Source organism: Vigna radiata, chromosome 10 (genome assembly GCF_000741045.1).
Source record: "Vigna radiata var. radiata cultivar VC1973A chromosome 10, Vradiata_ver6, whole genome shotgun sequence".
Classification (NCBI taxonomy): domain Eukaryota; kingdom Viridiplantae; phylum Streptophyta; class Magnoliopsida; order Fabales; family Fabaceae; genus Vigna; species Vigna radiata.
The window spans coordinates 13,182,804-13,194,972 of NC_028360.1; the positions used below are offsets into that span (position 1 = coordinate 13,182,804).

The following is a 12,169-nucleotide window of genomic DNA, read 5'->3' on the forward strand; positions in this document are numbered from 1 at the left end:
TTGTTTTTGTAATATTCAAAGATAAGTTTCTTCGAGTTATTTCAAAAAGAAAAATTATCATTTAAAGTCTCTTAATGTAAAATATCTGTAGCATAGTACTACTCTATAATATATAGTCGCTTCTTTTTAATGTTAATTTATATACACATATCCATACATACTTACAAAACATGTATTTTGGCGTATTTTTCATGGAAATAAAAAACTAGTTAGAGTATATTATAAACTGTAAATTCACTGGCAATGTCAGGATTTTAAATTTTGAGGGCAAAATGGAGAAGAAAAAGAAGTTTATGTCGTATTTCCACATGTACCAAGAATAGAGTTCCATTGAATAATGTTGAAATGTGGATTACCAAAAAATTATTAGGTAGTTTGTTTGACTCGGTCTAACGACATCACAAAACATGTGAAAGATTTGGCATCAATGTCACCATTTTATTTATTAATTTAAGAAAAGAACATTTTAAAATTTCATTCTGAATTATTTTATCCCATTTATCAAATTCCAGTTTGGAATCATTCATCCATGTTAGTTTTGGGAAATAGTCAACCATAGAAGCTGGAAGGACTTGTTCTTTTCTTTCTTTCTTCTCTCTCTTTGGTTTAAATTAGAAAACAAAAGATTAGATTGTGTATTTGTGTTCAGAATCTTTGAAAAAATATGTCAAATATTCGTCTAGACATCAATTAAATGTTCAGTCTGGCCTGTGGGATTTGGACAGTTGTTAATATGTTAAAAAAATTGATACATAAAATTTAATTAATTTCAATTTTGGAAATTTTTTCTACCAAAATTGTTAGTAAAAAGCTTGTCCAAACATTACCTACCATCATATTATATAGAAGAAGGACTAAAGCAAATAACACTTTATAACTAAAGAATTAAAATGAGTGTCCGGCTGAATATACAAGGATTAAAATGCAGAACTTCAAAATTAAAGTAGGATTTAACCGTAACAAGTATAAGAGGGCAACTAAGGATACAAATAATGAAAGCCAAATCAATGATATTATACTATCAATTTTCACAAACCATGTTAAGATTGAATCCAACACTGTTGATCTTAACTTGGCACCCCAATGTGTTTTAGACAAGATCCTAGTATCAGTTGTTAACTTCGTTTGTTGTCGACCACTGTACAAGACTACTGAAAAATGATTTGTCTCAATGCTATTTCTTTCTATCAGTTGGTCTCTTGCTATCTGTTGCTGTGTATTCACCAGTTACCCTGCCATTTCCCAAAGAAAATGAGTTAACCATGAAGACTAAAGTTTATGCAAAACAGGAGAAAATTGTTTGCACCCCTCAATTCCAGCACAAGTCAATGAAGAAGTCAGTGACTTTTCTGTAGCCATTTGCAGATTAGAAAGAAGACATCAAGATAAGTTTCATCATAATCCTTGATCATCTACTCCAGTGTAAGGAAACTAGCATTTTAGCACAATAGTCAAGGCAAAAATATATTTACCTATTATACATCAATATGGCTTCACCTATTGTCCCTGCCACCTTGTTACGTACCTTTCGAACACAAACCTGAGACAAACCCAATTCAGTGTCTTTTACTCAGTAAGATACCAAAGTAAGTACAATGTGCTGCAATCACTCACCTGTACTTGATCCACAGGTCCAGCTTCAGGATCCCGATTTCGGTGAATAACAATTCCATTGTCACACTTATTTATGAAGTGTGCACTTCCACTTATATCATAGAGAGTAGGAGGACCCCCAACCCAATTTTGCAGCTATGAAATGAGAAGAAAGAATATCAGAAAGAGTAAAATGACAACAACAGATGAAACCAAAGCTGTTTGTTACCAACCTGCCTAGGATGTGCTACAAACCAAACATGGCATCCATGATGTTGTGCAAAGCGTTTGACTAAGGTAAGCATCTGACTCACATATTCTGTTTCGGTCCTGCAAGTTTTTGCAACAACTAGATTAATCTCAATTAGTCATCCTCCATTATCTAGTCAACAATAAAGGCAGCTTGGCAACAGAGAATGATTTGTAACACAGCGTGTTCTTGGAGAGAGATTTATTTATAATGTATTATCCTTTACTTTGATTATAAATAACATTCACGTCTCTGTAATTTCTCTTGTACTTGTCTAATACATATTCATATGAAAGGAATCTCCAGCAAGCCCCAACATTCTAAAGAGTTCTAATACAACTCAGAAAATCCAAATTTAGAATAAGTTCTTTGAAGAGAATTACTGGTTTGGAGGTCTCTGATGATCAAGCTCGTTATAGGGATCAATTACAAGTCCTCGCACCCCATGCCTTAATACAGCAGCTTTTGCAAGGTCAAGGACCCATCTTATATTTGGAAGAGCGTCATCTTCACACCTAGTATCAACAACCATGTAGCCAAGCACTAGATTTCATCAGTTTAAGAAATATGGGTAGTATTAGACGGCAGTCTATTCAACAATCACTACTAAAGCAAGAGATTTTGACAATAATTCAAATACACAACCAAGATCGAAAGGTTCATGTTAGGATCCTCCGTCATTCAGTTCTACGTAAAACATTTCCAATAAATTAAGGAGACCTGAAAATTTATACATCACCATTGGTACCTAACCAGGCTCAAAATCTCAGACTGATCATTTTATATGGCCACCAATCACAGGCATATATTGACCCACTATATAGCCGCACCTCCCGAATACCCAACATCAAGAGAACAAATATAAATTGGAAAATACTAACCAGTATCTTAAGGAAACAAGTTAAGGAATTAAAAAGAGATTTTTTTTTATTATGATTAAAAAAATGCACTCCCCTACTATTGTTTTAATGCGCTATCATATAATTTGCAATCAAGAACTGTTCTAACAAATGAGCCAAATGCACTAAAGAAGTTGCTACTGTCTGCTTCAATATTTATTTAGAAAGATTTAACCCTTCCTATTTTAAGTAAATAAAAATCAACTGCACCACTAATCATAGCATGCATCATCACGTTTCAATCACAGAAAACTGTAAAGGAAACTGGTAAACTAAATCAGCTTACCAAATGGATAAAAGATAACAGCAGTCAAGCCAAAAATGTGAGGATGATTGTACAAATGATTGAATGTGGCATGCCATAAGTTACAACTACCAGCTGAGATTCTTGTAATGGACTTACCTTATGAGAGAAAAAGTATCGCTCAACCAAAGCTTGCCCCGTTCAAACTCCTNCACNCTNATTCNNTCNANNTTTTCACCATAACTAACATTAGATAAACAAGTCAATCAACATAATAAAATATATATGCATAATAACAATCACAATTATTGAAAATTAATGAACATTATCATCCAATAGACCAATATAAGGGTCTGCTTACAATGAAAGTAAAATTGCAATATTATAAAGCAAAATGCAGAGGATAAAGAATTATAAAACCTTAATGATAAAAGTAATATTGATTCCAGTAGTATAATAAAATGGTGTAACACCAAATCGAAAACCGAATTAATATACTCACAAATGGAAAAGTCCCAAGATATTATTGGACCACGGTAATAAATGCCAATTCAAAGGCATAGAGTACTATATCATCCATAATTCTAATAACTGGTAGTATAAAAGTTTCAATTCCATATCCCACGCATGTCTCATGCCTTCACATGATCTCAACACATACAAGCAAGATAGAACTAATTAATATGCTATCTGGTATAAAGTAATGTAAGCCATAGTATTTCTAATAGAGAGAAAAGAGTGAAATATGAATCATTAATGTGATACAGATAAGAAAAAAATTGAAAATTATTATAAATCCAGCACATATCACAACAGAGGATGTGGGAAAACAACACCATAAGTTATTATTTGATCTGGAAATAAACACTAATTAATGTTGGAGGATTGGAGGTGTAGATCACATGGTTTTTAGCTTTGTAAAAAGTCGTAAAGGGAGACTAATGACATTGGAAAAAATTAATGAAAGGAAGCTCATGGTTAATAATATTCTTGAGAATTAACTTTTAATTGAGCCTAACAATGTCACGTAATCCTGTACCTAAACTCACATGGTGGAATATGGTCAATTTTGTAGTAATAATAAAGAAATAATCAACACGGCACCAATAGTACATAGATCATAAGTAATATGCAAGGCTCACCGTAGATTAAAGAATGGCTTCTTCAAGTGTTTCTCCAAAAGTTTTCGAGCATGTTCTCTGACCTATAGGATAGTAAAAAAAAAGTCAGAAAAATGAACAAACTTCTGACTGGAATGTAAGAGGCGACTAATTAAAAATAGAGATACCGTTGACATAGTAATTTGGTATAACCACATACATAACGGAAGTATAAGAGAAATGACAGATATTATAACACATGGCCAACCCCACCAGGAACTTCAGCAAAACAAATCAATAAAGATTACTAAGAACAGACACTCAACACTGAATCTGAAATCCTTACGCAACCACCACTCACTTTTGAGGATATTGTGGGATGACCAGGCTACGGAACTAACAAGAAAAGAGGTACATCAATTCAATTCATCCTCCAAATAAAAAAGTACTTTTAAATAAGAAAAATGCAGTTGTAAGAGCTTTCTAATCTGTCCACATATCTTGCGTATAGAGCACTCCTAAAAGTGATCTACTGCAGACATTTGAGCTTGAGATGCGAACAGGGAACCACCTTACCCTATACTGTCTCCTTTTTAGGAAAAAGTGCAACATGCACCCTGGAATTATCCACCTGGTGTCCACCTAGATACTTGGTTAAGTACATGTGTAAATATGACCAATTTTACTTCACAGGTGGTTAAGACACAAGCGTAAATGAATGATTGTAATTATCAAAATTGCTTATTGAAATGTCAAATAGTGGTTAACTTTATCTCACAAGTGATTAATAATATCTTGAGACTATTAATTGTCTCAGTGGTTAATTACATATATAAATATGGTTAACTACCTGTAACAACTGGTTAAGAGTAAATGAACATGATTGCATACAATTATTACTATATGGTTAATGGTGCCAAAAGGTTATTAAAATGTCTAATAGTGGTTTACTTTGCCTGACAAGTGACTAAATAATGTCATGCGAATTAAAATGTCTAATAGTAGTTCACCATCTATGCTGCAAAGTTAACCACGCATTCAGGGTGGACGTTGGGTGTATGTCAACCACTATTTTTTTCAAGGTCAAAGATTGTAGGTGGCACTTAACATACACATGAAAAATAAGCTTTGGTAAGGAACCACTGGATAAATTTTCACAAGAAACATGCACTAGAAACTATTGTGGTTTTGCCTCCAACCATTGTGTACTAGGTTATACTTCTACTCTGAAGGATTATGTTTTCCCAAACAATTTCATAGTTCATATGAAGCTTTTGACAAAACTCCCAAGCCTCAGAAATTTAATCAATAGAGCCAACCCCACCAAATGGAGAAGAGCTTTCATTTTAGTTGATGTAAAGAAATATATTGTTGATTAGAGACAAATAGAATAGCTTTATTTTATTCACTCAATAATGTTTATGCAATATTGAGCATCCAGAACCAGTTAAGTAAACCAACGGTTTATGAAACACATTCAATTCCCTAGCATTCCAACAAATATCTTCCTTACATGCAACAAATAAAGTAAAACACGAGGGAGAAAGAGAAATAATTCATTTACTTTTCTTCTCTGAGAAAAAGATCTCAAGCAGAAACCAACCACAATGAAAGTACATGAGTAGGCGCAGGTATCATCATATTACCACATAGAAAGTCACTAATAAACAATCTAATAAACAATAGAAAGTCACTAATAAACAATCTAACCTTGTTCTCCATGGAACAAAGTGCAAATTTCCAGCCAGCCAATTCATTAAGATTGCAGAGAAGAGCATCAATCCACTCACTCTTCCCAGAGTTAGGAACTCCAGTTACTATGGTCAGTTCTCCTGGTACAACCTGATAAAAATTAATAGATAATATCAGGATCTCTACGTCCACAAGAAAAAATGTTTAATTATTACTATATGCCGAATATTGTACTTTGGTTACAAAAAGCATTTGATGAAACATGTTAGAGCAGCTTATATTATGTTCTAAACAACTCTTTAATAGCTGCTTTTGTTCTACATATGCGTCATCTAGAGTCTGAGACTAGGGGTGACTCCTTATGTTGTTTTTGACACATTATTATTATCTGTAATTAAATGCATAAAGTAAATAAAGAAAAAACAAATATATAAAAAAATGTTAATCGCATTAGGAAAAATATAGCAATAACGGTCCCCTTACATTGTACAAGTCATTCAGATTATTCCACCCAGTTGAGATACCAATATCATATCCTAAGGTTCGATGATAGTATGCATCAATCTCGTCAAAGTAATCTCTGAAGTTAAACAATCCACGTATTGGATATAATTCTGCTTTCTCAATCACTTCCTTGAGTGCATCAGGGCCCAAATACATGAGAACCTGTGAATATGTCATAAGGTTGCTACAGTTATCAAAGAGCAGAATTACATACAAACAACTTCAAATGACTCTTCATGACAAGTGACATACACAAACCAGACAAGTGGGGAAATTATGTTGGTGTTCAGAAACATTTAATAAGAAGGAAATACTCCCTTACGTTTCAGAAAGCTTTCCCTGAAAAAAATCATTTCTTTAAAATAAGCTAATCCAAACATGCATGTTAAAAGAACGATGCACACTAGACAGCATGAATAGCATACACCAGATAGAAAAACGTATAAATATAACCTAAATGGGTCTGCGAATCCAACTAGTGGGAAAAAGTTACAGAAGCATTATTTGTTTTCAATATTTAGAGATTTAATCTTTTAGGTGAGGATGAGAGGAAGGATGCAGGTGAAGGGGAACTTGAACATGCAAATTGATATCTGACCTCATTCGCATCTTTGCAATTGTCTAATCTCCCTTTTTTAGGCCACCTGACTCGCCAGCATCTACAACCATTGAACAGAGAAAGGTTACAGAAAATGTGACACAAGCATGAAAAGAGGAAAATAATATGAATAAACTAACTATATAGAACAGTAAATACAGCCATTCGGTCTTGTCTAATCATGAAAGTTTTGAAACAAAAGCAACATCAACATAGCAAAAAAGGTTTACAGAGACACCATTTATCTTAAAAAGCAATTCTTTAGAACAAAATACGGAAAAGCAACTCAAAAATAGCTGATCTATACAGTTTAGCACTTCTTACTTCAAAATTAAACACCATATACAATGAATACATGGAACATTTAAACTAAAATGAAACAAGTGCCAAAATATTGTTATCCTCCTTTAATTGAAATAATAACTTCTTTATATTTTCTCAAATATATCAATGATTATGGTAATTTATATATGTAATAGAAGCAAGACCAAAAAAATTCTAACTTCTCTTTCCCAATGCGGCGTGCAAGCTCCTCAGCCAAAGCTTGACCAGGTGGATCCCCATCAGTGGCAAGTATAACCCGGGTTGCCTATCAATATAAATATTGACAAAACAAATAAAGCTTAAGGAAATGATATATTTCAGCAAATTCAGAAAAAAAATATATATATATAACAAACCTTCTTTAGTTCATCTTTAGAGTTCCAAAGATACTGATACTTTTTGTCCTAGCTTTACAGAATTAGACATATGACAAGAGCATTAGATTCTAACATTACACATGCTAGCACGGTAAAAATGGCAACAGAGAAGAAATTGAAAAGTTACAAACATGCGCACACATAATAATATGATATCTTGAGAATTAAAAAAGGACCTGTTCTTGAGGAGGCAAGTCATTTGAGGACACTGATGGAGGTGCCCCATCAGGAACACTGACACAGTTCAAGAAGCCAGCTTCTTCCATTGCCAGCTTGTCCATTTCACCTTCAACCTATATTGTTAAACCAATATGCTAAGCATAAAGCGAAACTTAAACTTTCCAAAATTTCTACAGAGAGAAGAATACATACAATGATTATATCACTTTGTCCTACTATGTCGTCCAATCCATAAAAGATCTTTTCAGTGTTTGCTTCCTGAAATAAAAGGATAATTAGAGGAAACTGGAAATAAGTAATGTCATAAAATCAGATAAATAAATATGACATCAAAATAAAATTTGACAACTGACAAAAAAAACATGTTGGATTTAAGATAACATGAAAAAAAAAAAATCTTCCAGCATAATCCAATTATAAGCTTCCAGGTTTTCAGCTCCTAGCTTATAAGCTTCAGCTAGGTTATAAGCTAGTTTTACCAAAACATTCTCTATACATAAATTGAGATTGCAAAGGTTACTTGTGTATATTCTTTTCTTTATTTTTATGCTATTTGGGTATGCTGCAAACAATAGATGTAACAAAGGGACCTAGTTGGGATCATATGTTATATTGTGATGCTTTTGCATACTCTACCATTAAAAAAATTGCAAGGCTGTAAGAGTAGGAGCTCAGAGCACGTGTCCATAAGTAAAAGGCACCAACACTATTAATCTAAAAACAATACTTACATGTTGACATTGCTAGTGGGATATATTTTATTTAATTATGCTCACCAAAATATGACAGATGCCTTCACTGCTATTTCAACTTTTAATACTAATTAATTCTCAGCTTATCAATTTTCCCACTCAATCTAAATATGTACAGCATACCTGCCAAAACACCTTGTTGACATCTCGATACTTGCAACTAATAAGTGATCCATTTCGAAGATATGTGAAAGCAATCACAATCTACCATACAAAAGTTACAAAAACAATCAGTAACAGGTAAATCACTTTTAAAGCAAAAGTGTGAAAATAGAACACTAAAAAAAAGTAAATGTTTATTATATACTACCCTTGGAAATAATTGAACTTTGAAGGTATGACTTTGTTAAGTGAAAATCAATTGCAATCCTTGCCTAATTAATCGTTGTGTAAAACATTAAGTACAAAACTTTCATTTTTAAGACTGCCTTTATAATCGGCTAATAGTAGGTGTAACTAGCATAAATCATATCAAATTAAAGTTACCATATATACACCAAGAGGCATTTTCTGGTTAATAAAATCGTAACCAACCTAAGATGTTCACTCCAGGATCTTTCTAACAATCTAAGATATCAAACAATCATAAGGATTGTTAATGTAGAGGAACTATCAACGCATTGAAGATACATATTCACAATTTAGTGGTCAATTGCACCTGATCTGCATATCTTCTCTGCTTAACAGCATTTCTCTCCAGAGTCTCTTTCGAAATCAAGCGCTCTGAAAAATAAGCAAGCAGCTGAAACAGGGCAAACAAAGTCACATTCACCACATTGACTGGAAATGAACAAAAAAATCATCATCAGCACAATTGAAAAACTATCTAACTAGCATAAAGCAAACAAATGAAAATAAACAAAGACTTTGATTCTAATTTCCAAAGGCTTGTTTGTATTTTTGTTTATCGTGAGCAACAACACACCACTCTGTATTTGTTACTTTCAATAAATACACGTTTAGCTCTATGCATATCCAGAATAAATAAATCACTTAATGCAGAGATGAGAAAAATCAGAGGAAACAATGGCTCTGCTGCCAAGACATACAGAATAAATTTATTGAGTGCAGAGTAGGAGTGTACAAGCAAAGCCGGTTAAACATTAGCATTTAATTTTAATTGCTTGCCAAAACTCAATACAGCTAGAGGATCTATTTGCATGCAAAAGAAAGAAGACATTATAAGCGCCCTTTTAATAGAGAGATTGGTAGAAATGATCTTGATAGTATTGATTTTGAACTAGTTAATGTTATTGGGAGGGTTGTCAAACTATCTTAACAGAAAATCTAACATCGGATTGTGTATCACTGTAAAATTCAATTAAGTTGGTAAACAAACACTTACCCAAACATTCACCAAAGTAATGGAGGACAGGAGTTTGTCATGAGCACTATCTGCCCCTCTGTTATAGCATATCCAAAATTCATAAAGTGCAGGACAAAATTAGGTAAGGTAGAATTTAATTACCTCATCACAAAGTGGTTCAAGCTGTAATTCCTCCTCCGTAATTTCTCTTTTCTTTTTAACCGGGGTTACTATACTTGCTGCAGATCTCCTTCCAGCAAAAGCCTACAGCAGAAGGTAGAAAATGAACCAAATACCACATCTGCCTGTGTTAATCTGACCCGCTTGAAAATGAAAAATAAAAAATGTAACCTGTGTGCTGCCTTTCCAACCACACTTTCCTCGAAAACACACCCATGCAGCAGATCCCCTAAAACTCAAAAAAAAAAAAAAAAATTGAAACAAAGTATGTATACAATCTGTTGAAAAAAAAAAAAAAGAGAAAAGTTTACAAAAAAAAAATGATAAATCCCATACCAATCTGGTGCAATGTAAAGAGATAGGCTGCTTTCTGATTGATCGCCACCTTGGCACTAACAAAAGAAATATTAAATGACACACACATGCAAGACTTAATACATTAAACTGTCAAATCCTATTGGGACGTATAAATGGGATTCGTGTAAAGAGAATGAATGAACTATTCTCACTGCAATGTCCCGGTATCCCAGATAAAAGTACATAATCAACACTCCTCAATTCACTATTTTTTAGCACGCTCATTTGTAACACTGTTATTGCCTCCTTCAACTGAAACTAAAGCTGTCCCTTCAAATATAATCATCTTAAGCCAAACGAAGAACAAAATATTTGCACAACTTCACACCTCAAACATACATGATTAATAACAAAGACCCAAATTTTCATGTATAAAGTGAAACAGCAATTTGAGGACAATGTCTAAAAAAACTGAAAAACATTCCAAAGGGCAATGTCATATTTAAAAAAACTTCTGTTCAACTTTGAAGAAAAGTAGGAGATACCTTTGGACAGATCAAGTGATTCTTCTGCCCCGGCACACATATTCCAGTTTCCATCCCAACAGCCTCCAACTTCTTCCTCAAAATATTGAACTGCAACTCCACACTCTTTGCCTCGGAGTTCGCCAATTGAACTTCAGAAAACCAATCCAAAAACACAAAAAGTTAGCAACTTGAAACACATTTAAGGCTGACCTGTCCCCCACGGAAAAGGGCACCTCACCCGGTCTAGGGATACTGGCATGAGAGACATCAATGTAGCCGTTTGTTCTGAGAGGCGATGAAGAGTTCCTTGAAGTGGGTTTGGAACAGAAGACGGTGAAGAAGGGTCTATGAGGAAGAAAACGGTGTCTTTGACAGAAAGGAGTGTTTTTGAGGGTTGGGAATGGAGAAGAATGGAAGAGGGTTTGAGGGGTCATGGTAGAGAGTTTTGAAGAAAAAAAGAAGGGACGTAGAGTGTAGGGATAACGAAGGCGCATGTTTCTTATTCCCTTGATGCAGAGAATCTTGGTTTTGGGTGTTTCTCTAAGAGGGTTCCATGTGTGTGCCAAAGAGAGAGTAGAAATGGGAAGGAGGGTTTTGGTTTTAAGGCTTCCAAGATTTTTGAAGTCTAAAGAACAGAGTGCCCATCAAATCATTGGTGTTGAGTTTTACACTTAATAATTTTATTTCATTTTTTTTTATACTGTAAGAGTATGAGTATTTGATTTATTTAAACATTTTATATTATTTCATAATTAGTTATTGCTTATTTATAGTAATGTTTTAACGAAGGGAGATTCTTATCATACTGACTTAGAAAGAACAACAAACACATTTAAATATTAATGTAGTTTTCAGTTAGTATTATCCTGTAATTAACTAGAAATTATATTGTTTTTGAAATGTTATTTTAGAAGGTTTTATCACAAATAATATATTTTTAAGATTCTATTTGATTTTATTGTTTTTTTTTAGTAATGTTTGATGATTTCACTTTTAACCTACTGTATTACATACAAAATTATATCAAATAAATAAAATTCATTTTATATAATCTTGAAAACAATAATTTTGGCGATAATTTTCATAATTATATCATATTTCATAATTATGTAGGGCTGTGATAAATTAAATTTATGTGATAATTTGCCTATATTTGCAAAACTTTATCGAGATTTAGTTTTTCTTAATGTTATAATATTTAGTTTTTTTTTTCACGATTACATCAATATACTAGAAACGACTGAGAGAAAAATTTCAAATAAAAGTCCACTGATATTTTTATTTGTGTATTGCAACAAATGATTTTGCTTGTATATAATTATAGTTTATAATTGGTAAGTATTTTT

The 12,169-nt window shown here is 33.1% G+C and overlaps 1 protein-coding gene across 1 annotated transcript; it reads right to left on the bottom strand.

Moving 5' to 3' along the window:
* Positions 1 to 855: 855 nt before the first annotated feature.
* On the bottom strand, positions 856 to 11,453 carry LOC106774429 (twinkle homolog protein, chloroplastic/mitochondrial). Its single transcript, XM_014661422.2, has 21 exons — positions 11,062 to 11,453; positions 10,842 to 10,972; positions 10,336 to 10,391; positions 10,171 to 10,228; positions 9,982 to 10,083; positions 9,172 to 9,255; positions 8,637 to 8,717; positions 7,954 to 8,019; positions 7,758 to 7,874; positions 7,561 to 7,608; positions 7,384 to 7,469; positions 6,881 to 6,941; positions 6,262 to 6,444; positions 5,797 to 5,928; positions 4,129 to 4,190; positions 3,146 to 3,229; positions 2,227 to 2,358; positions 1,827 to 1,923; positions 1,615 to 1,749; positions 1,473 to 1,540; positions 856 to 1,232 (listed from the first exon to the last, which is right to left on the bottom strand). The coding sequence occupies exons 1-21, from the start codon at positions 11,315 to 11,317 to the stop codon at positions 1,175 to 1,177; spliced, it is 2,097 nt and encodes a 698-aa protein (XP_014516908.1). The 5' UTR covers positions 11,318 to 11,453; the 3' UTR covers positions 856 to 1,174.
* Positions 11,454 to 12,169: the final 716 nt, after the last annotated feature.